The sequence below is a fragment of the Silene latifolia genome, chromosome 3, assembly GCF_048544455.1.
Source record: "Silene latifolia isolate original U9 population chromosome 3, ASM4854445v1, whole genome shotgun sequence".
In the NCBI taxonomy this organism is placed as follows: Eukaryota; Viridiplantae; Streptophyta; class Magnoliopsida; order Caryophyllales; family Caryophyllaceae; genus Silene; species Silene latifolia.
In genome coordinates, this window is record NC_133528.1 from 147,667,852 (window position 1) to 147,690,812 (window position 22,961).

Genomic DNA, 22,961 nt, shown 5'->3' on the forward strand with positions numbered 1-22,961 from the left:
TTGATGATTGTTCTAGGGTTTGTCTTTGATTATGAATTTGGGGGAAATGGGGTTTTGCATATAGTGTTTGCGTTATGTGATTGTTGATTATCATTGTTGTAGGTGACGATGTGGTAATTGTTATGCATATTGTATGATTGATTGCAAAGATAGCGGATTGCGAAAAGGTAGGGTTTCTCCTACTCAAGATCTTGTTAATTGATTGAGATTGCATATGTTCATAATTGTTGTTATCTGCTGATCATCGGAGGATGGGTGTTGTGGAGACTGTGTTGGTGTGGTTGTGTTGTGACGGTTGTGACAGCTGTGATGCTGTGTGTGTGTGTGATTGTGGTGGAGTCACTTGCGGAAGTGGCTTCACACCCTAGTTCGCCCTCCGTGGAACCCGTCACGGGAGGGGATGTGCACATTAAGGGACATGGATTGTTGGTCGCTCGTTGATGAGCTGGACTAGGTGGGGATGGGCTGCGGTCACCCATCGGCGGCGAGGATTACTGTTGCGATGGGTAATCTGGCGGGGCTACACACTTCGGTGTGTAGTCGGTTACTGTGTGAGATCGATGTTCAGCTGGTTGTATTGTTTGTTGTCTTATATTGATTGAGTAGTACTGACCCCGTGTTGTTGTTTTGTAAAATCTGCGGTGATCCATTCGGAGATGGTGAGCAGATTGTAACAGGTGATACACTTATTGAGCTTGGGCAGTCATGGGAGAGTCACCACGCTGAATTAGATGACACCATCATGAGCCTTAGTTATTGTTATTGTAGTTGTTGCCATTTGGATAATTCGTTTGTTAGATTTTGGAGACTATGTAACTTTTATAATTACGTACATCAATAAATGTGTTTGGACTGTTGCTTTTGATATATACTAACCTCGGGCAACCGAGATGGTAACAACCTTTCATGCTGGGGTAGTCCTGGTAAGGTACCATGGTATGAGGGGGTGTTACAGTAAGGGCGTTACCATTTCGGTTGCCCGAGGTAAGTATATCAAAAGACAATAACAGAACACTTATAAAATGTATCTTTACGGTTATACAACAGGACAAAAGAAAAACACTTCGTAACTACTGATGAGACTACTAGCATAAGCGTCAGCGTGAAGACTCGATCCCGTCCATATCCCGCAAGCAACATCAACATCCAACCTGCTAAACAACTGCTCACCATCCCCGAATGGATCACCACAGTTTTTGAAAACATAAAACAGGATCAGTCAACTGCATAACCAAATCAACATACGTAGCGGAAACGATTACAACAATACAATCAGGCGATCTCCAACTCCAACAAACATCAATCACTGAGCAGCCATTCCAGGTTATTCATCGCAACAGGTAACCCACACCGCCAGTTGGGGACCGCAGCCTTGCCCGCCAAATCCCCGCTCATTGCAACGAGCGATCCCAACTTCTTAATGTGCACATCCCCCTTGTGATGGGAGTCACAGGGGGTGAACATGGGTATGGAACCATCTCCCGACATAGTTCCACAACAATCATGCAACCAACAATACCAACAAACCAATCTCCATCAATTTCAACCAACGATCACATGCCAACAATCACTGATAAACAATCAATTAAATTATATAGCCAACTGAGTAGGAAACCCTACATTTTCGTAAAACCATAGAACGCATCCATCGTCACGTCGCACAAGACTCCTCATCGTATCCTACAACAACAATTGTATCCTATCACTAAGCTATTCAAAGACTACCGCAGAAAAGATAATCAATCACAAACTCACCTTGAAGAACAACTGATGCCGGTGACGATGACAACCCCGACTCGATGACCTCATGCATAAACTGTCTACCTCCCCGGGTTAGATCATGATATGACGATAGATGGGTAGTGAGAGATGAGAGGTTAGAGGTAGAGTATTAGGTTTAGAAAGTGGCGGAAAGATAGAATGAAATGTTATAAGTCACGACCTCCGCGTAATATAAACTATCACGCTGTCAAGCCCGTACTCGGTCGAGTAAGCACATACTCAACCGAATTCACCGCACTCGGTCGAGTTACTCTTACTCGGCCGAGTGACCGTTACTTGATCGAGTTTCAGGTCTGGTCTCCGACTATATGCATCCCCCTTGTTCAATCTCTCACTAAAGTCCCCCAAGGTCAAAAGGTTGGTCAACGAGCCTCTAAAACGGCGAGTATTACAAGGATAATGTGCCATATATATTGATCCCCATAGGATAATTATCGCCTTTTCTTGCCCATTTTCCATCCATTTGACTTCAAACTTTCTTCTTCAACTACCTAGTACATGTCGCGTGCCTTGTTCTTGAATCTTGATATTCAAGTCCACCACCTTGATAAAAAAGGCAAAAAGAGCAATATTAGCTTAAAAATGCATGACTATATACAAAATAAAACAATCAAAGTATATTAACTAAATTAAAGCAAGAAGGATAGTGATAGGGCGCCACCGGGTGACGCCCAAATTGGGTGCCACCCTCTCACAAGCATTCTTTATTGAAGGGGTCCGCACTCACCCCATGTGAGAGGGTGGCGCCCTTTCATTTTCCAAGCAAGAATTGACAATAAGGGGTTAATTATTGGCGAAATATGGGTAATTTAGACATAAAAAATGAGGTAAATTATAAGCATAACGCATGGTCCTGTTTGGTAACAGCGGATTAATTTCAGCATAAGCAGATTGTAAAAGCAGATTATAAATGACAGATTTTATCAGAAGGTTTGACTAGCATATTATAATTAGCATAATTAATTTGATTGTTTGGTAATTGACAGATTACGATTAGTCGTTTGTTAGTTTTCTTTGTTGAATGGAAAAAAATTTCCTATTTTACAATATGCTGGGGTAAGCAGCATATTATAAAAGAGCATATTGACCCCAAATATGCTGTTTCAATATGTTGTTTACCAAACACTAAAATTAGCATATTGATTGGTCAAACATGCCAAAACTCTTAAATATGCTAAAAATTGGCCAATATGCCGTTTACCAAACAACGCCAGAGTCTCCTTGCCTTTATATACCCAAAAAAGCAAGGTAAGAGCAGACACAATACTCACAATTCTACTCGCATAAGTGAGATTTCGCAATAATCCTTCGCAATAATCCATAATAAAACTGAGTTAAAAATTACATCAAATACTCCCTCCATTCAACTCCACACTACACTTATGCTTTTTGCACGGGTATTAAGGAACGGATTAAAAAAACGTTTAAAAGTACATAGGGAAAAGAATGGTGGGGTTAAAAATGTTAAAAAAATATAAAGGTGGGGTTTTATGGTGGATTAGAGTGGGCCAACAATGGCATTTGTTGTAAATAAGTTGTTGGAATTAGGATAAAATGGTCTTTTTTATTTCCTTTTTAGGAAAGGTGTAGTGTGGAGTTGAATGGATGAAAAAGGTATATGTGTAGTGTGGAGTTGAATGGAGGGAGTATAAAATAACCGTATTTTACAATTTTTTTTGAAATGTAAGAGAAAATTTAGCGTGCCATACTTGGATCGCAATATAGAAAAAAAAATTGATTTTGTGAGTCGTTATTCCCATCCTCTCTGTTACACCGGTGGCACCCACCACGGTTCTCGTCGCCGACGCAAAATTTCTCCCTCCAGAAAATTCCTCATTGCACTTTGTTTCCCACACACAAATCAAAATCCCCAAATTTTCGAATCAAGAACCCTAATTTTCTCTCTCCTCCAAATTATCCTCTATCTCACTTCCATTTATCGCGATTAAAGTGATCGATCGATAATTCGACATAAATACAATTTTATTTCGTTATCGAATCAGTTGTTACGGATCCAGATTCGTAATTCATGTGTAACTTAATCAAATCTATTGCGATTAGATTAACGATTAATGTTCGTTTGTTGTGATTAATGTAATTTGATGATTTGATCTGCGAGATTTTGGTTTTGTGAAGAAAATGGCGGCACAAAACCAAGGAGATCTCTTCGATGCGTATTTTCGAAGAGCAGATTTAGATGGAGATGGTAAAATTAGTGGAAGCGAAGCTGTTGCATTCTTTCAAGGCGCAAATTTGTCGAAACAAGTTCTCGCTCAGGTATCGCGCCTGTTTTATTCTGTAATTTGTGTTTATTTGAAGTTATTGAGCTGCAATTTGTTTATGAATTGTTGTTAGTGATGTAGTTTGAATGTTTGATCGCGTTTCATTGATTGTTGTGATGAAGAATGTAAGTTGGTCACTGGAAATCTGGAATTGTTTGATTAGTTAATGGGTTTGAATGTTTATCGTGTCGGAACGGATTGCCGGTGCCTAAATCAAGAGTTTGAGAAGTAGAAATAAGGAAATCGGGTAGGATTAAATTGTTCGGTTGTTAGTTTGATAATTGATGTCGAAACTTCTTTTTTGGTAACTACATTGTTGGGCATGAGGTTGGAAATTAGGAACTGGCAATGGCACATGAGAGGCGGATATATACAGTGTTGGTGGTTTTGTAGTGGTAGATAGGCGTTGGATTTGTTCGTTGAAGTATTTAGTTTGGATTTCGTACTTCAGCTGCTGATTACATTTACTGATTTGCGATAGTTGAAGATGTATTGAGAGAAATGTGAGTGTGCAACGTCTTTGATAGGGTGAACTTTTAAATTGGTAATTTCTTTTTGTTGGACGTGGATAAAAATTGGGGTTGTTAAGGGAAATGTGTGTAGTTGTGCTGCAGAACGTTGGAGTATTATGGAGTACTATTTTGGGGATGGATGGCTGAAAAGGATCTAGCTGGTAACCCATTGATAATTTACAAGATCCCCACGTGTAGTCTTTATATACTCATGCCCCCGGTATGTGATTGCAATGGGCTGGTGCGTGCTGCAACCCAACATTCTCAAGCTACCAGTTCATCCTTGTGTCTTACCTATTTAATGAATCAGTTTCTTGCCCACTGACTTAGTTTGAGCAAGTTGTGGAGATTAAGGTTTATGATTTTGGATTGGGTCGATTGGCCACTGAAGTCTTACATGATGCATTTGCTTGAAAGGAAAATGTGATTCTTATTTGATGAACTTCTTCTGAAGATTGATAGTAGTTTGCCAGGTTATTCTGTCGAGATACGATCAAAATAGATGCCTGTTTTCACGGCGTTACTTATTGTGAATAGTATAAAGGCCGATCACAGCTCATTATAGTACCATTTCATGTGTGGATGATTATCACAAGATTTCTTTCAAAACTTGAAGACCTGCTTGTCTATCATAAAGGCCGATTGTAGCTCATAATACTATAACAAGTAGTACTTTTTGTGTGTGTATAATTCATCAGAATATTTCTTTCAAAACATGAAGATGTGCTTGTCTGTCATACAAGGCTGAGGATTAGGGGCAAAAAGCTGGTTTAGGGAACTCTGATAATCTGAGACTGACTGATAAGTTGCTAACTATGAATATACTCCCCTCTAGAAAGATGTTTTTGCAAGGCCTTTATGTTGTCTCCTTCGTCAGTTGCTTGTTTTGAGGATATGTTATCCGCTAGTTTGATACTTGTATCTTGTCTCTCTTATTTTTATATTATTTTTTTTTTATTAAGAAAAGATGTCATGCTGCTCCATGTTTGTGATTTGGCTTCGTAATGTTTGCTTCTATGACACTGCACAGTGGTTGGCTAAGAGTGTTTTTTTATTTTATTTACACAGATATGGAATTATGCTGATCAAAACCGAATAGGATCTCTTGGGAGAGCGGAGTTCTACAATGCACTTAAGCTTGTAACTGTTGCTCAGAGCAAGAGAGAATTAACCCCTGATATTGTGAAGGCAGCTATATTTAGTCCAGCTTCAGCAAAAATTCCTGCTCCACAGATAAACTTGGCTGCGTTATCAGCACCTCAAGCCAGCGCTGCTGGAGCAATCCCGTCTGCATCTCAAATGGCCACTAGGGGATCAGCAACATCTCAGAACACTGGGTTAAGACCAACATTGTCCAACACAACCGTGAACCAACAGTATAATCCATCTCAAGGAAGTGGATTAGTTAGACCCTTGAATTCTGTTTCTAGTGTCCCAGTTCAGGGTGTTGGTTTTCAAGGATTTCCTGTAGGAGCTCCTCAGCCAGGCTCAAACCCGCCGGGTTCTGGGGTATCACGCGGATTAGGAGTTCCAAATGTAGCCAACACATCAACAGCTACGTTCGCAGAGAGAGGAAATATTCCTTTATCAAATCAGGCTGGCTTACCATCTGGAGCACCAGTACCAGTATTGTCGTCTAAGCCACCCATAGCATCTGGAGTGCCGTCACCTTCACCCATGCAACCTAGACCTCCGGTCACTCAAAATGGTTATGCTTCAGGATCTCAATTGGGTATGTCTTCAGTTGGTAACATGCAAGTGTCCTCACCTTCCATTCCTGCTTTAGCTGGCAGTCTGTCTGTTGGTGGACAGAATCCAAAGATGCAATCGCATTTGAAGATGGATGCACAAACTTTAGCTCCAAGACCAAGTATCCGCCCAAATGGTCCACCATCAGTTCAACCTCAAACTTCTATCGGGCATCAGCCCCAGGTGCAATGGCCAAGAGCAACACAGTCTGATATACAAAAATATACCAAAGTATTTATGGAGGTTGATACTGATAAAGATGGGAAAATAACTGGCGAGCAGGCACGCAACCTATTTTTAAGTTGGAGGTTGCCTAGAGGCGAGTAATTAATTGATGAAAGTTACTTAATTTTCCCTTATTTTTATTGCTATAGCTAAATTGAATTCTGTGCCCTTTTTATTGTTTTGGTAATTAGCTCCATTTAGCACTTGAATGGACCTTTTTTTTCCCCCAAACTAAAATTTCTTGCATAAATTTTGTCGTCGTTTCTAATGTTCGTATGTGTGGATTTTTGGGTTCCTTCTTTTGGTCCAGCAGTTTTGAAGACCTTAAACCTTGAGTAGTGATGTGGTTGGCTCTCGAGTTTAGTCTCTTTATGCATTCTGCTTAGTTGGGTAGTTCGTTTTGATGAAGTTTGGTTGTGATGGAGAATAAGTCCGAGTACGACGAGCATAAGTTGTCATCTCATCATGTGTGTTGGTGAATTGGTCCTCTGCACTGTGTATTACTCCCTCCATTCAACTTTTATCACCCCACTTCAATATAATACTCCTCACATATCTTGGAGAAGTGGGGTGATAAAAGTTGAATGGAGGGAGTATAATTTTGGATTATCTGACATACGTAAATATCTGTTTGCCATGAACTTGAAAGTCACATTTTCTGAGCTTTTAGGAAGTATTTAATCATGTATCACCGGCTTTGTGCTGTCCTGTGAATCAAGCTCTTCCAATGAAGTAGTTGTGGTAGTCAAATTTTTATCTCTGGCTATTACATGGGCAGTTTTGTAAGTGGTATGATGGTATCGGTCAATGAGTTGTTATGATAGTAGCTTGGGCCAAAAAAATTGAGGTCTTGAATTGTGACTGCAGTAAAACTTGAGAAATTATCGAAATAGTATGTCTTGTATCCTGAATCATAAACTGCATGGTAGTTAAAATATCTTTTGGCCACATTTGTTTCAGTAATGGTTAGTTATGCAAAGATATTAGAAGAAGCCATTTAAATATTTAAGAAATCACTAGTATTTTTTTACAGAGGTGCTTAAACATTGTCAAAGCAAATATTTAGTTCTGAATTCTCTAGTTAACAAATGTAGCGACATCCTTAGCTATATGATTATAAATTTTACACCTGAAGTATGCATTTGAATGTTGAACTAAAACTATGTTAGTTATAGTTTCTAGAACCATTATATGTTGCACGCTATCACTTTAATCCAAGCTACATATTCTATGATATTGTTTACTGTAGTCTGTAGTTAGCCTAACATGTTACCATGTTTGATAGTGTATATCTCTATAAATAGTTGGAGATTACTTCATGATAAGTGGTGTTTGTTCAAATATGTGATACTGTGCATTGGACGTGTCAGGTTTCACCTTCTTGGTTTACCACTCATTGACCTATTGTTGCATGTTCCAGAGGTGCTAAAGCAGGTGTGGAATTTGTCTGACCAGGATAATGATAGCATGCTCTCTGTCAGGGAATTTTGTATTGCACTTTATCTCATGGAGAGATACAGGGAGGGGCGTCCTCTTCCAGCTGTGCTGCCAAATACTGTAATGCTCGACTTTCCTGCAAATGCTCAACCTGTTCGTAGTTATGATAATACATCACGGGGTTATTCTGCTGGTAATTCTTTTGGTAGATGCCACATTTTTCGTGTTCTAAGATGGTTACTAAAATTTAAGGAGTACCATTTATGCTTTTACATTTAGAGTATCAATTGATATGAAAGAGCACAAGCAATTTTTAATAATTTTTATTTTTCATTGAGCTTGTTTTTTTTTTTTTTGTGTTGTTTGGGAATATTTTATAGGTTTCCAGCAACCCCAAGTCACTGGTGCAGGGCAAAGGCCAGCTGCACGTCCACCAGGGAAACCACCACTGCCTATGCCTGCTGCCTCCCCTGATCAGGGGCTGCCTCCTAAGCCACAAAAAGCTAAAGTGCCAGTTTTAGAGAAACATTTGGTAGACCAACTGAGTGAAGAGGATCAGAAATCACTCAATGCGAAATTTCAGGAGGCATCAGAGGCGAATAAAAAGGTATATAACATACTCTTGTGTGTGTGTGTGTGTGTGTGGCGTTCTCTATAAGTAGCATTTGTTGACCTTATTTCATAAGGTAAATTTGTTTGTTTATATGGCAAGGAACACTCTCTTCTATTTATGTTTAGGGTGGACAAAATTGTGTAGAGAAGGTATATCTACCCGCACACAATGTGTTGTTGCTTATGTGTGCCTCCATTCAATCTAAAATAGAAATTAATGAACGACAAATCTCATAACGTAGAAATTAAATAGTCATTCTCAAAGTCAATATCTTCAAAATTAGATCTCACACGTTTGCATACGAGGGATACAAATACAATCTCAATGTCTAATACATTGTTTTGTATTGATACAATTTGCTATGAGGGATCAATATGACTAATGATTGTCCATAATTTGTACTATGATGAAATGATCGTATTGTTGACAAAAGTCAGATGTCTATTTTCTAACTTATAGAACGATTATTCACAAACAAATGATAAATCCTACATTCATTGACAAATCTGCCATACTCTCAATAAATGAGAATTTCAGTACTCATATAAAGAGAGACATAGCTCACTTATAGATGAAAGAATCAATAGAAATGTGCATATTTGATAGATTTTTACTGGCTGATTATAAGTATGTGGTTGATTATTCTCCGAAGGCTAGTGGCAGCCCTTTTATTTGAAGAATGGGAAACATTTTGGCTTCTGTAGAGTGGGACTGTGGGAGGGAGAGTGTAGAAGCCTGATTCTCGTCCTCCTGGTAACATATTGAGTGTTTGTGGAAGCTTGATTCCTGTCATTTGGCAACATATTGAGTGTTTGTGGAGTGATTACATATATCTATGTTTGGTCCTCTCATGTAGCTTGCTAACATTTTGTTTTAGGGTTTGTGTTTTTTCTGCCTAGTGTTCCGTATGTTCTATTGTGCTATTATGCATCTTCTTAAATGTGAATGGGTTATGAAAGGTTGAAGACCTGGAGAAGGAAATAAAGGAAGCAAAAGAGAAAATGGAGTTCTACCGAGTTAAGATGCAAGAGTTGGTAAGTCTCTCTCCAAATATCTCCAGTCCATTAGACTTATGTATTGCAACAACTAATCTTTAACTAGTTGTGTATACACTACTCATGAGCACTTAGATCAACTGGTAAGCGATTGTTCTAGCTTAACCAAAGGTCTTGGGTTCAAGCCTTGGCAATGCAACAGTGTTGAAACTCATGAGGGAGAGCTTTACCGCCCTAGTGGTCCTATCTGGCTCGAATCCGGATTAAACTGGATGGTTTACATAAAAAATAAAATAAAATAGTTGTGTATACACAACTTTCTAGTACATATCTTGACTGGAGGTCCAGCAGTCCATCACAATCACGCCACCGTTCCCAGAATTTTCCCTATATTTTATTTTATGTTGTTTTATGCAGTGTAACTCATTTAAAATCTTGCGGCAACTTAAAAAATATGTTGTTTGCACTATACAAAATAGTAGCTGAAGCTTCTGTACTTCAAATATGTTGTTGCAGAATATCGAATGGTGTTAGCTTCATTAATACTCTTGTGGCCATTTGACCCCTGACTGGCTTCTGAATTTTGATAACCAAATTTCATGTTTCCTGTTTTGATAGGTTCTCTACAAGAGCAGGTGTGATAACCGCCTTAATGAAGTTACAGAAAGGGCTGTTGCAGATAAGCGTGAGGTGTGATTTTGGCTAGTTGCTTCTGTTAAATCTTTATAGCTCTACATCGGTGATGATTTTATAGTCGTATGACTTTTTTTAGGTTGAATCTCTGGCCAAAAAGTATGAAGAGAAGTACCTGCAAGCTGGTGATGTGGCATCTAAGCTGACAATTGAAGAAGCCACTTTTCGTGACATACAGGTATTTTGTTGGTGTATAATGTTTTTGATATAGAGAGAGCCACAATGGCATTTTGATGCCTATGGGGTTCAAACCTAGGTCATAAGTGTGACCCCTCATGACTTTACTTAGCTAATCTAGGTGGCATCTATGGTGTTTCCTGGTATATATTGTAATAGCTGAATGGTTAGTGTATAATATGTAAATGACCCGTTATTACAAAATTGTGTTGCTGGTTCTCAGGAGAGGAAAATGGAGATGTATCAGGCAATTGTGAAGATGGAGCAGGATGGAAGTGATGAGACCCTTCAGGTATCTTGTTGCTAACACTAGGCAAAATTTGAGTTGCCTGTGAAGAAATTTAGTATCTCATTCTGGTTGTTGGGGTGTAATATCAGGTACGCGCCGATCGTATTCAGGGTAATCTGGAAGAGTTAGTGAGAAGTCTTAGTGAACGGTGCAAAAAATATGGATTGCGTTCTAAGCCGACCACGCTAGTTGAACTTCCTTTTGGTAATGCCATACACCTGACTGGCTTATCTTTTGCTTTGTGTGATCATCGTTATTGTGTGGGTGCTTAATCTGATTTTGTAGTGTTATTAACTCCTATAAGAGTGTTGTATTTATCTGGAAAAATTTTATCCTATCTGAAATTTAATGTGGATAATTAGTGTTGGCTCTGAAATTGAAATCTCCGTCTTCATTCTCAGGATGGCAACCTGGTATCCAAGAAGGTGCTGCTGATTGGGACGAAGATTGGGATAAATTTGAAGATGAAGGTATTTGCAACACTGCTACTTAATTTATTATCACTTGTGGCAGACAAGCAGATCATCTTGATTATTTGAATTTTAAACTTCTCTTAATAACTGATAATTTGATAGAAAATCATGGGTGTTTGGTTAATATGTAACTGGTTTGAGTTTAACCTCTCTTTGTGGATATGTTGATGGTTTATACAACAGTTTACCCTCGTGTTTCAAAGAAAGTCCTGCCTTCCCACCTTAGGCGGGTAAGGAAGGGTGGGTCGGTGCCAGATTTATCAAAAAATGAGTAACTCTCAGTTTTTACATTTTCTATGCCCATTTCCATAGCTCCCATTTTTAATAAAAGTTTCATGCTCATGTTTTCTAATCATTTCCTCCAATTCTCCAAGCCTTCTATTAGTAGACATATTTGACACAGATTTTCCGGCGATTTTTAATCATGAATGGTCTTTGCATCCTTTCAAAAGGTTGATTTTGGGTAAAAATGAAGATCATTCATTGATTGATTTCGCCAGAAATTCAGAAAATGTTTTTCCCCTCCATTACCGTTGGTGGTAGGTTTGAAGGAAATGTTCAGGAAGGCTTTTGAATTTATATTTTTATATTTTAGAAAAGGTAGAAGTTATGGGAATGAGGTGTGGAAAAGGTAGTTATTTTTTCCCTTTTCGGAGGGAAAAAATGGTCGGGGTTAAATATTAACTCCCACTAAAATAAATCTAGATAGGCCATGAATTGTGATAGTGTTATCTGTTATTCTGCCCTTGTGTTTCTACCCTTCAGGCGTCGGTAGGTGTCTTATTTTCTTCTGGGGAAGTCCCGACACATTGCTTGTGCTTAATTGCTTCCTTGTTTCAGGCTTCACTTTCGTGAAGGAAATGACTCTTGATGTACAAAACGTTGTTGCGCCGCCTAAACAAAAGGTTAAAGTTGTAAAGAAAGAAAAGGCATCTACTGATGAGGGTGAAGCAGTTCTACATGTCTCAGACACTGAATCCAAAACCGTGAAGGCTGCACAAGAGGATGTGATTCAGGCTGAAAATGGTTTAATAGCTAACCAGAAAGAAGATAATGTTCTGGGAAGTCCTGTTGCTAGTCCATCAGGTAGAACTTCACATGGTACTCCTAGTAATGGTTCTAAGGAGAACCATTTTGAAACGACTGTCGGTTCAAATACTTCACCCCGTTCCAAGCAGTCTCCGAGGTATGCCTTTTTTTTTTTTTTTTTTTTTTTTTTTTTTTTTTGTGAAAAGAACTGCGTTGGTTGAATATTAGTATCTTATAGTTTTCCTATATTGAGTTTTAGCTGGGAACTATTATATATTACGTCATGGACGCTAAAGGAGTGGGGCCATGGTTAGCCCGTGAGGGTGAGGCTGATGGCTTCTTTGCATCTCAATAAATCATAATTACTGTAATTTTGTATAACCTGCATTGATTATTATAGTTATTTCTGCAGTGATGGATCCTCTATTGGGGACAAGAGATTTGATGAGCCAACACAGGGGACATTTGACACTAGTGATGATGCTGATTCTGTTTGGGGTTCCTCTAAGGTAAACTAGTCCTATATTATTGCTTATCCCGACCTAAAAGAATTTGATGGGTGATAACAAGGCTCCTTTTACTAATTACATTTTTGGTTGGCCATTGATGTTGTACATTGGAAATTACTCCGTATTTGGTCGTGTAAAAGAAATAGAACTCGAAAATCCACCTTACCTAACCTCATTAATGTCATTATAGCTAAGCGTATGTGAGAAGTGCAACTTCCTTTTTCTAAAAAATTCTATTTCCTGCAATTTTAATTTGGTTGTCTTAGGACTCTTATCAGGTATGGGGGGTCTGTAAAAGTAAATCAGAACAAATACAAAAATGAGTCTCTCTTGCTTCTCAATTTTAACCCTCAGGCCTCAACATTGTTTAAGTGTACTGCTGTGCATAAGGGAGGTGGACAGTTGGGCTTTTCAATTTTGGCCGAAGGTAATAATTTCCTTTTCTGCCATTTGTTGTATTCTAAAACATCATGCTTCCTAATTTTTCAGGCAAAGGGCCGTGAGAGGCATATTGATGACTTGTTTGGACACGGGGAGTTTACCCTGCCTCCTATTAGAACTAGTTCAGCTCAAACTGAAGAATTTTTGCCGAAAAAGAGTGTGTTTGCCGATTCTGTCCCTGGCACTCCAGCAGATGTGTTTTTGCCGAAAAAAAGTTTGTTTGACGATTCCGTCCCCAGCACACCAGCTGAAGGCTTTTTGCCAAAACACAGCATTTTTGCAGATTCTGTCCCAAGCACACCACTTTTCAGCTCAAGCTATTCACCTCACAAGGATGGTGAAGGGCAAGAAGAACGTGGCTACAACTTTTCTAGGTTCGATTCTTTCAGGTCTTCTGATAGTGGATTCCAGCCACAAGAGAGATTTTCTCGATTTGACTCCATGCGCAGCACTAGAGAATTGGACTCGGAAGATGGTGAACCATTCCAGCAAACCGGGGCATTTTCACGGTTTGACTCCATGAAAAGTACTCAGGATTCCGACTTTGGCCATCGGTTTTCATCATTTGACGATTCCGATCCTTTTGGTTCCGAGACGTTCAAGTCGTCCTTCATAAGTGAAACGCCCAGGAGGGACTCTGATGCTTTTGGGTCTAGTGCATTCCAGTCTTCTTTCGGAAGCGAAACACCGAGGTCAGAAGTTGATCCATTTGGATCTGTTGGGCCATTTCGGTCATCATTCGGCAGTGAAACTCCTAGAGCAGATACAGACTTTTATGGTTCTGCTAGTGGGCCTTTTAGGTCGTCATTTGGCAGTGAAACTCCCAGAGCAGATACAGACCAGTTTGGTTCTATTGGGCCTTTTGGGTCATCCATGGGCAATGAAACCCCCAGGAGAGAAAATGATTATTTTGCGAACTCGGGTTCATTCAACTCATCCTTCGGGGAGACCCCAAAAGGCGAATATGATTCATTCGGGTTTGGTGGCCCATTCAGTTCATCATTTAGCAGTGAAACTCCAAGACGAGACTCGGACGCTTACGGGTCTACCGGACCATTCAAGTCTTCATTCAGTGAAACCCCGAAAGGAGGGACCGATGGTTGGAGTGCATTTTAGACAATCTAAAGTTTAAATTTTCATCTCATCGTTTTCCCAAATGCTCGAGTGACATGGTCCCAGAGGTTGCAAATTTGCAATGTTTCATCCATGAAGATTTCACAGGATACCGCCGAGTTGGTAAAACATCCCATCATTTATCTATCCCTTCATGGTAGCTTCATCCTTTTCCCTGTAACTTCCTCTTTATTACGAGTATATATATATTTTTTTCGGAGTGGTTGGGTTTTCAAAAGTTTTGTCATGTCAAGAGACCACCTTGCAAAATATTATTCTTTTTTTTTTTTTTTATTGTGGTTTGTAGTGGAAGTATAGTGAGCTATCTTTATAGAAATTGAATGGCTGTATGGTTTTCTTTTGTTTAATGATTCGATTCGAAAATGTGAGTGCTATGGAATATGGATAGTATATAAATTCTCTGGTTATTCTTGAATATTGGTTTTGCAGTTGTGTGCCTCCTAAATTTTAGACCATGTAACATGTTTCCGAATATTTGCTCATTAATTAAATTTTACAAAAATGATTCATCGATTCGGTCTCAAATTAGTGTTGGTAGAATTGGCTTGATGTGAGTTTTAAATGATCGGATCCTCAATGTTTGTTACTTCTGGACATTGCAACATATCCAAACTCGAAATTTGTCATTATCTCAATCCAAACCCGAATGGAACATACGATATTAAAGGGTCGCTTGGTTATGTAAAATTAATTTATGTGATTTCTACCTAGGTGACTATTATCAAGACCAATGCTATTAAGGCTCCGGGGACAGTGACTAAGAGAAAAACAATGACAAGAAGTTGTTACTTTTTTTTTATTATGTAAAATTAATTTATAGGATTGCTCATACTATAGCTACTTCTATAGTTTAGGCAATCTTTACTTATCTGACAAAAAAAAGGGGTATTCTCTCGTGTACCCCTGAACTTTTTCGTTTTCTATGGTGTACCCTTCGTTTTTCACAAAAAAACTTTGACCGACAATAATTCTCTGTTACGAGCTCAGAAAATGATAATTTTTTTTTTTCAAACCAATTATCTCGTCAAGGCCTTTAATTTGAAAAAAAAAAATCACCGCTTTTTAAACACGTAGCCGGTAGTTATGGTTGGTCAAACATTTTTTAACGAATAAACTTTGACCGACCATAATTCCCGACTACGAGTTGAAACGTCGGTGAATTTTTGTTTTAAACGGAAGACCTTTTAAAGAAGGTCAATTTGAAAAAAAAGTTTTAACGTATTCTGAACATGTAGCCAAGAGTTATTGACGGTTAAAGTTTTTTTGCATGAAAAGAGGGGTATATCATAGAAAATGAAAAAGTTGAGGGGTACACGAGAGAATATCCCAAAAAAAAAAGACCTTTAACAAATTTTAGTTACTTTTTTTTTTATTGCTTGCTCATGTCAAACTTTTTTTTTTTTTTTGACAAGTTGAAGAACTCAAAATCTAGCCCGATTGGCTAGATTTTGAGCAGTAGTATTACATGATTTTAGGAATATAAGAAAAACTAATACAATGAAAACATGTTGCAACTTGGAGAATGTCTATTAGAATTGATGTTGTTAGATGGTTATTAGCCTTTCCCCCCATAATTTGTTGTAGAATTTAAAGGCAATCTGAACCAACATAAACATGTAATAACTTGTTCTTGGATGCCCACACCAAAGCTTCCAAAATAGCCTTATCTTCAGCCTGCTCCGCACTTTGTGCGTAAGTAGATTTTAGAAGATGAGTAACATTCCCATTTGGCGAGAAACAAACACAACCAAGACCACTCCGGCGATTTGAAGACCATGAAGCATCAACACAAATGAAATGTTTAGGACAAGAGGTTATCTCGCCATACAACATTAATTCATCTCCATTCTTGAGTCGTTTACCGCTCATGTCAAACTTAACTTAGTCATTTTTTCAAATTTTTAGGGAAAATAATTAAAAGAAATTTTGACATACAAAAAAACATTGTGTCAAGATTCAAGCAAAGTCTTAAGGTAAGTTGAATTGTAAACACTTGACTAAAAAAACTCTTGTAAGACATTGAGTCTTTGTTGAGAGTCTTGATACAAAACTCACATAAGTCTTGAGATAAAATTCTCCTCGACACTCCAATAAAATTACCCTTACACATTCGTAAATTGCAATTTATAGGATTTCACTTTCTCCAAAAATAACCGATCAAACAACTTAATTTTTGTCATTATTGTTGTTTGTAGTGGGGTATCACGTTTTAGCTTCATTGAGTTCACCTCATTTCTTTCAGTGGATAAAAGATTTAGATAGCACATAAAGAAACGTCTCATTCAGTTTAGCTCATCTATACTTAAATTAACTCTTAGTTCAGCTTCATTCAGTTCAACTCAACTCTATTTAGTTCAATTTTGTGACGGCTCCTTTTACTTTAGTTCTGTTTCGTTTAGCTCCTTTTATGCTGAAAAAAGTATGGCCTAAGGGGGTGTTTGGCGGGTATGGAGTGGATTAGAATAGATTTTTTTCTGTTTGGTTGACTTGTTTCGGTAAGCTTAACCAAACCGAAATCGAATCGACCCGGAGGAAAACAAACTTTTAGGAATCCGTACTCGATTCAATCATTTAAATACCCATAAAACCCACTATTAAAAAAGCTGATTCAAATCCCTTGCCGATCCATTTACATACACCAACACGATTCAATCAAATTCTTAAAAATTTAAGTTTCATCGGACTAGCAATTTTAATTAATCCGTATAAGAAAACTTTTTACCGAGTTAAATTGAGTTTTGGATCGAATTCTGGATTATATACTGAATTATATATGGATTTGGGTTAAATTAAAACGTTTGATCGGGTTTAAATTTAGACCGTTAATCCACTAAGTAATTGGATCGGGTTTGAATCACCGCAAAATCCGATCACAATTCGTTCCATTACCATTCCTAATTAGATCATAGTCATCACAGTCAACTGTGACTCTCTTTAATCTTTTCCCCTGCAGAATTTATCAGCCACTAACCACGAACTGTTTCTGAAATTTTGATTGATTTTTTCCCCCAATTCCATGCAACTAAATTGAATTTTTGATTGATTTCTTGTATTTCAGAAGGAAGAAAATGCAGAGATGATCTTATCTTTCATTAAATAGTAAAAATGTAGTTGCATAATTCGTAATTCTCTTCTTGAAAATAAAAAACGTCATATATTGACGAATACTAGGTGGCCTAAGGTAATAGCCTGTATAAAATGGTCACTTTTAAGTGGTCGCATCATACGACAGTGTTATGATATAATTTGTGTAGCTGGGAATTTTCGAGGGTTGAATTTTGATGCCCTTGATTGGGACACTTACAAAATATCTCCTCTTCCATATGGTCCCTCAGAATTTCCATTTGTGAATGTTGTGATCAATTTTCATCCACTTGATCTTTTGTCTTGGGTACGAGTAACGAACACGGATATATGTCAAGTGTCAGACTCGGCATGACGAGGAACACGTCGTTGTAGTGAAAAGTACACTTTTAAATTGCTTGTGTATTAATTAACAAGTGGTGGACACTTCAGCAATTCTTGTTATATAAACTGTAGAATTTGGTAATTGTATTGATTAATAGTTGATTACAATAATACATAGGATAACTATATATAAGAATACATAAGATATGTTAACAGAAATACAGTACTCCCTCCATTTATCTATTTTCTTCCCATTTGTTTTATTGCGGTCTCCAAGACGGAACTTTGACCGTATTTTTTTACATCTATATGTTACTTTTTTTTGTCGGAATTTTTTTAAGTGAAAGATGCATTGACAATAAGTGTAAATGTTTTTGTTTTACAAATTTATATATTTTATTCCCCAACTTATCTGCGGTCAAAGTTCGGAAACTTTGACCTTCAAAAAGCAAATGGGAAGAAAATAGGTAAATGGAGGGAGTATATAAGATCCTAAATAATAGGCAACTAATAACAATAATATACATGATTATAGGAGAGAATAATTAGAGTTGTTGGAGTCCTCTAAGTATTCTCTACATCCCCCCGCAAGACGGACGACCTTTGGGAAAGTCCGATCTTGGACATTAGCATGGAAAAGCGAGGCCGTGGCAGAGGTTTTGTCAAAGCGTCGGCAAGCTGGTCGTCATTAGCAATTGGAACCACACGAAGAGAGCCAGCTTGGACCTTTTCTCGAATAAAGTGAAAGTCGAGAGCTACATGCTTCATTCGTGCAGCAGGAGCCACTGACCAGGGCACCTCACCTCAACAGACAGTCCAAAGCAACACTACACCCATCTCAGAAACCAGTCAAGCTGAGCTAAGTTTAGTGGCCAATAGGTATGAGTACAAGCCCAACCACCAACTGCCACCCTGGCGGTGGTTGGTCAATGAATTAGGCTCGAGAAAAGTCCTAGGGGTCCAAGGGAAAATCACAATGCAAGTCCTAGAAATCCAAGCTGGACAGAACTGCAGCAAATGACAAACATCAAAAGCAACCTTTCCATTTCTGGCTAAACCATGAGGAAAAGGCACTCAAAGGACTTTTGGCTTGTCTTCCCATATACCAGATACAACCTAGAGCCAATTTTAATGCCAAGGACTCAATCATTTCGTCCTCAAGTGCCTACACTCACAGAAAAGCCGATGTAATGCAAAGAAAGGACCACAACCCATCCTTTGTCACCTGCATTTCTCTTTTGTTTTCATTCGGTTTACAATTAAGATCTTTTAAACCGTTGTAATATTGTACTTGGACTTTTACCAGCATGTGAGAAGGGATCCTGACTCTTGGATGTAGTTTCCTTTCAAGTTTGTAACCTAAAAAGGCCTATATAAGGACCTCAACTCAAAGTTGTAACACACGGTGATTTATGAATGAAACCCGAGATTTCTCTCAAATTTGAACCTCTTAATCTTGTGCTTAGTACGTAGATTAGAGTCGGGCTTGATAATAACTTTGTGCTTAGACCGTGGTTATTGATTAAGTACTGTTAGTAGAGTATAAACTTTCTTGTCTTTGAGATTGTGGTTAGTTTAGCTTTCTTTGTTTGTTTTAGTTGAGTCTTTCTGTGTTAATCTGTGGAATCTCTTAACTCTAACACCCCAAATTGTTAGCTTAATTCCCTGTGAGAATTCTGTGGGTTTTACAGTTGATAATTATATCCAAAGTTCCCTCCTTTCAGTCAAATACCAGAACTACCTCATTCACTGTCCATTTGTGTCTATCATCATTGGTTGAGTATTTATACTACTTTGAGTCTTCTACAAATCCTAGAAATTTACTCAGAGTTAGTTCTTATATTAAAGGAATTTACTGCCAAGTTTCATGATTTTAGGAGGTTATTTTATAATTTCATTAATTAGCACAAGTTTATTGCATTCGAGAAAAATGTTGTTTTATTTTTTTTGGTTTGTTGTTGATTTTGTCTAAACCCTTGGACATTACACTGCAAATTGGTATATCAGAGCAAGGTTTTAACACGATTCCATCTTGTGTTAGTCTTGGGAAGGAAAGTGAGTTCATTTTTACCCTAACTACAACAAAACTACAAAAAATAACCCATGAGTGAAGAGAGATTTACCGGTATTGAGACCGGGGTGGATCGAGATAGCGGGAAGAATCAATGAACTGGTAAATATTGTCAACACTCTTGCAGAAGGAGTTCCTAACAGTGCCACCCTACGAGGAGGCGAGGCGGGGGTAGAGGCTTTGTTGGAGCGGGGAAGAGGACAACCATACCACCAGGAACATGGAGAAGACATGTCGACATCGATGAATCTATGGCAGAGGGCATCTACATGGAAAGAGACAAAGATATAAAGGTAGAAATTCTTGATTTCCATGGTAGTTTAAACCACGAAGATTTGTTAGACCGGATTAGAACTGTTGAGAGAGTCTTTGAATTTAAGGGATATCTTGACAGGAAAGCTTTCAAAGTTTCTATCCTTAAATTCAAAGGTTATGCCTCACTTTGGTATGAAACCCTGAAAAGCCAGAGAATGAGAGAAGGCAAGGAACCCATTAAATCTTGGCTAAAACTTAAAAAGAAATTGAAGGATAAGTTTATAGCTAAAGATTACACACAGGATATGTTTATCAAGTTAACCAGTGAAATAAGACCAACAATCTGTTGAGTCTTATCTTAGGAGCTTTGAACAACTCACCCTGCAATGTGAGATCACCTGAAAAGCCCGAGCGAGAAAATTGCTAGGTTTGTTGAGGGTTTAGATCCTAAGATTGCTAAGAGAGTTAGAATGCAACAAGTTTGGTCCTTTGATGAGGCAATCAACCTGGCATTGAGGATTGAAAAGATGGGAAAAGCCAAGGTCACTGCTTCCAAACCCTTACCAGATCCACTTTCAAACCTTTTTCTGGGGTTAGAATTGGAGAAGTCCCAAAAACTACAACCCAACCAACACCAGACAAGGGGAAGAGTCATGTGAACCCTAGAACCAACACACTGTGATGATGGGAGAGTTAAATGCTTCCAGTGCCAAGGGTATGGCCATTTTAGGAAGGACTGTCCTTCTAAGAGAACCTTGACAACAATGGAAGTAGAACAGTGGGAGAGGGAAGGTTTGGTTCAGTATGAGGAAGATGAGACCATGATAATGGAGGAAGTGGAGGGCGAAGGAGAACCAGAACAAGATGCGTTGTGGCCCCCCGATACAGGTCACAACTTAGTCTTGTGGAGGGTCATGCATTCCCAACACTCACCTCTGGAAGATGATCAAAGATCCCACGATATTCAGAACCAGATGCACAGTCCATGGGAGGGTTTGTAACCTAATCATAGATGGGGGGAGTTGTACAAATGTGGCATCAAATGCCATGGTTAGTAAACTCAACCTGAAAACTCAAGAGCACCCAAACCCTTACAAGTTGAGATGGTTGAACAAGGGAGCAGAAGTAAGGGTGGACAAACAATGCTTGGTTCCATTCTCTATTGGGAAGGTGTATAAAGATGAAGTCCTGTGTGATATTGTTCCAATGGATGCCTGCCACCTACTCTTAGGAAGGTCATGGGAGTATGACAGGAATACCACTCACCATGGGAAGGATAACATCTATAGTTTCAAACATGAAGGCAAGAAGGTCACCCTGACCCCATTACCACCCAACCAGAGAAACTATGGAGGTCCAAGTATGCCAGAGGAGGGCAATGGTGTGCTATTTCTTTTCTGAAGCAGACCATGATCAAAGAAATGAAGCAAGAACAACTGTCTGGGTGTTACTATCCAAAGAAGTAAGCGAGAGAAGGAGCCCCGAGATGCCCTGCTGAAGTTAGGCCATTAATTCGAGAGGTATAAGGAAGTATTTCCAAGAGAGTCGCCTAGTGGGTTGCCACCATTGAGGGGCATTGAGCACCACATTGACCTTGTTCCAGGCTCAGTGCTTCCTAACAGGCCAGCTTATAGAAGTGATCCAGCTGCTACCAAAGAATTGCAAAGCCAAATTGAGGAACTTATGAGCAAAGGATTTGTCGGGAATCTCTCGATCCTTGTGCGGTCCTGCTCTACTTGTTCCAAAGAAAGATGGAACATGGAGGATGTGTCTTGTGACAAAGCAGGGGCCATTAACAACATCACTGTCAAGTACAGGTTCCCAATACCAAGGTTGGATGACATGTTAGATGAGCTCAGTGGTGCCATGGTATTTTCTAAAATTGATCTCGGGCAAGGGTACCATCAAGTCAGGATAAGGGAAGGAGATGAGTGGAAGGCGCCTTCAAAACTAAACATGGACTGTATGAGTGGCTTGTGATGCCATTTGGTCTTTCTAATGCACCAAGCACCTTTATGAGACGATGACCGAGGTGCTAAGGCCATGTTTAGGCAAATTTGCAAAGTGGTCTACTTTGATGATATCTTAGTTTATAAGAAGTGAAAGAGAACACCTGAAACATCTTGAAGCGTGTTCAGGATCCTCAAGGAACAAAAGTTATTTGGTAAACTGGAAAAATGCACTTTTATGGTTGAAGAAGTGGCATTCCTAGGGTACATTGTCTCTGGGAGAGGGATTACGATTGATCGGGACAAAGTTGCGGCCATTCAATCCGGCCAACTCCTAAAACAATCACCGAGGTCCGAGGGTTCCATGGATTGGCCTCATTTTATAGGAGATTTATCAAGAACTCAGTTCAGTTGTTGCTCCAATTCGAGTGTATGAAGAAAGGAGAGTTCCACTGGACCGAGAATGCTCAACAGATCCTTTGAGAGGATTAAGAAATTGATGTGTGAGACTCCTATTCGAAATTGCAGGACTTTGATCAACTCTTTGAAGTAGAGTGTGATGCCAGTGGAGTAGGCATTGGTGCAGTCTGATCCAAGCTCGAAACCCGTAGCTTACTTCAGTGAGAAGTTGAATGAAGCTAAATTAAAGTATTCTACCTATGACAAGGAATTTTATGCAATTATCAGGGCAGTCATGCATTGGAGCCACTATTTGAAGCCAAAGCCATTTGTGTTACACTCTGATCATGAAGCTTTGAAGTATATAAATGGTCAACACAAATTGAGTCACAGACATGCTAAGTGGGTGGAGTACTTGCAGTCATTCACTTTTTCCAGCAAGTATAAGGAAGGAAAACAAAATGTAGTGGCAGATGCACTATCAAGGAGGCACTCCTTATTGTCGCCCTATGGGAACCGGGGTCCTTGGTTTTGAGTTC

General features: G+C 38.9%; 2 protein-coding genes across 3 annotated transcripts in view; both read left to right on the plus strand.

Moving 5' to 3' along the window:
* Positions 1–3,481: 3,481 nt before the first annotated feature.
* On the plus strand, positions 3,482–14,718 carry LOC141648358 (uncharacterized). Its single transcript, XM_074456929.1, has 13 exons — positions 3,482–4,059; positions 5,645–6,644; positions 7,971–8,180; positions 8,368–8,594; positions 9,560–9,634; positions 10,214–10,285; positions 10,368–10,466; positions 10,689–10,757; positions 10,844–10,958; positions 11,156–11,224; positions 12,068–12,413; positions 12,669–12,765; positions 13,255–14,718. The coding sequence occupies exons 1-13, from the start codon at positions 3,922–3,924 to the stop codon at positions 14,320–14,322; spliced, it is 3,585 nt and encodes a 1,194-aa protein (XP_074313030.1). The 5' UTR covers positions 3,482–3,921; the 3' UTR covers positions 14,323–14,718.
* A 2,672-nt stretch (positions 14,719–17,390) lies between these two features.
* Positions 17,391–22,961, plus strand: part of LOC141648359 (putative disease resistance protein RGA1) — a 68,744-nt gene continuing 63,173 nt past the window's right edge. For both annotated transcript variants that reach the window (XM_074456937.1, XM_074456936.1), the window contains exon 1: positions 17,391–17,447. The gene's annotated coding sequence lies outside the window, so the exon portion shown is untranslated. The remainder of the gene's footprint in view (positions 17,448–22,961) is intronic.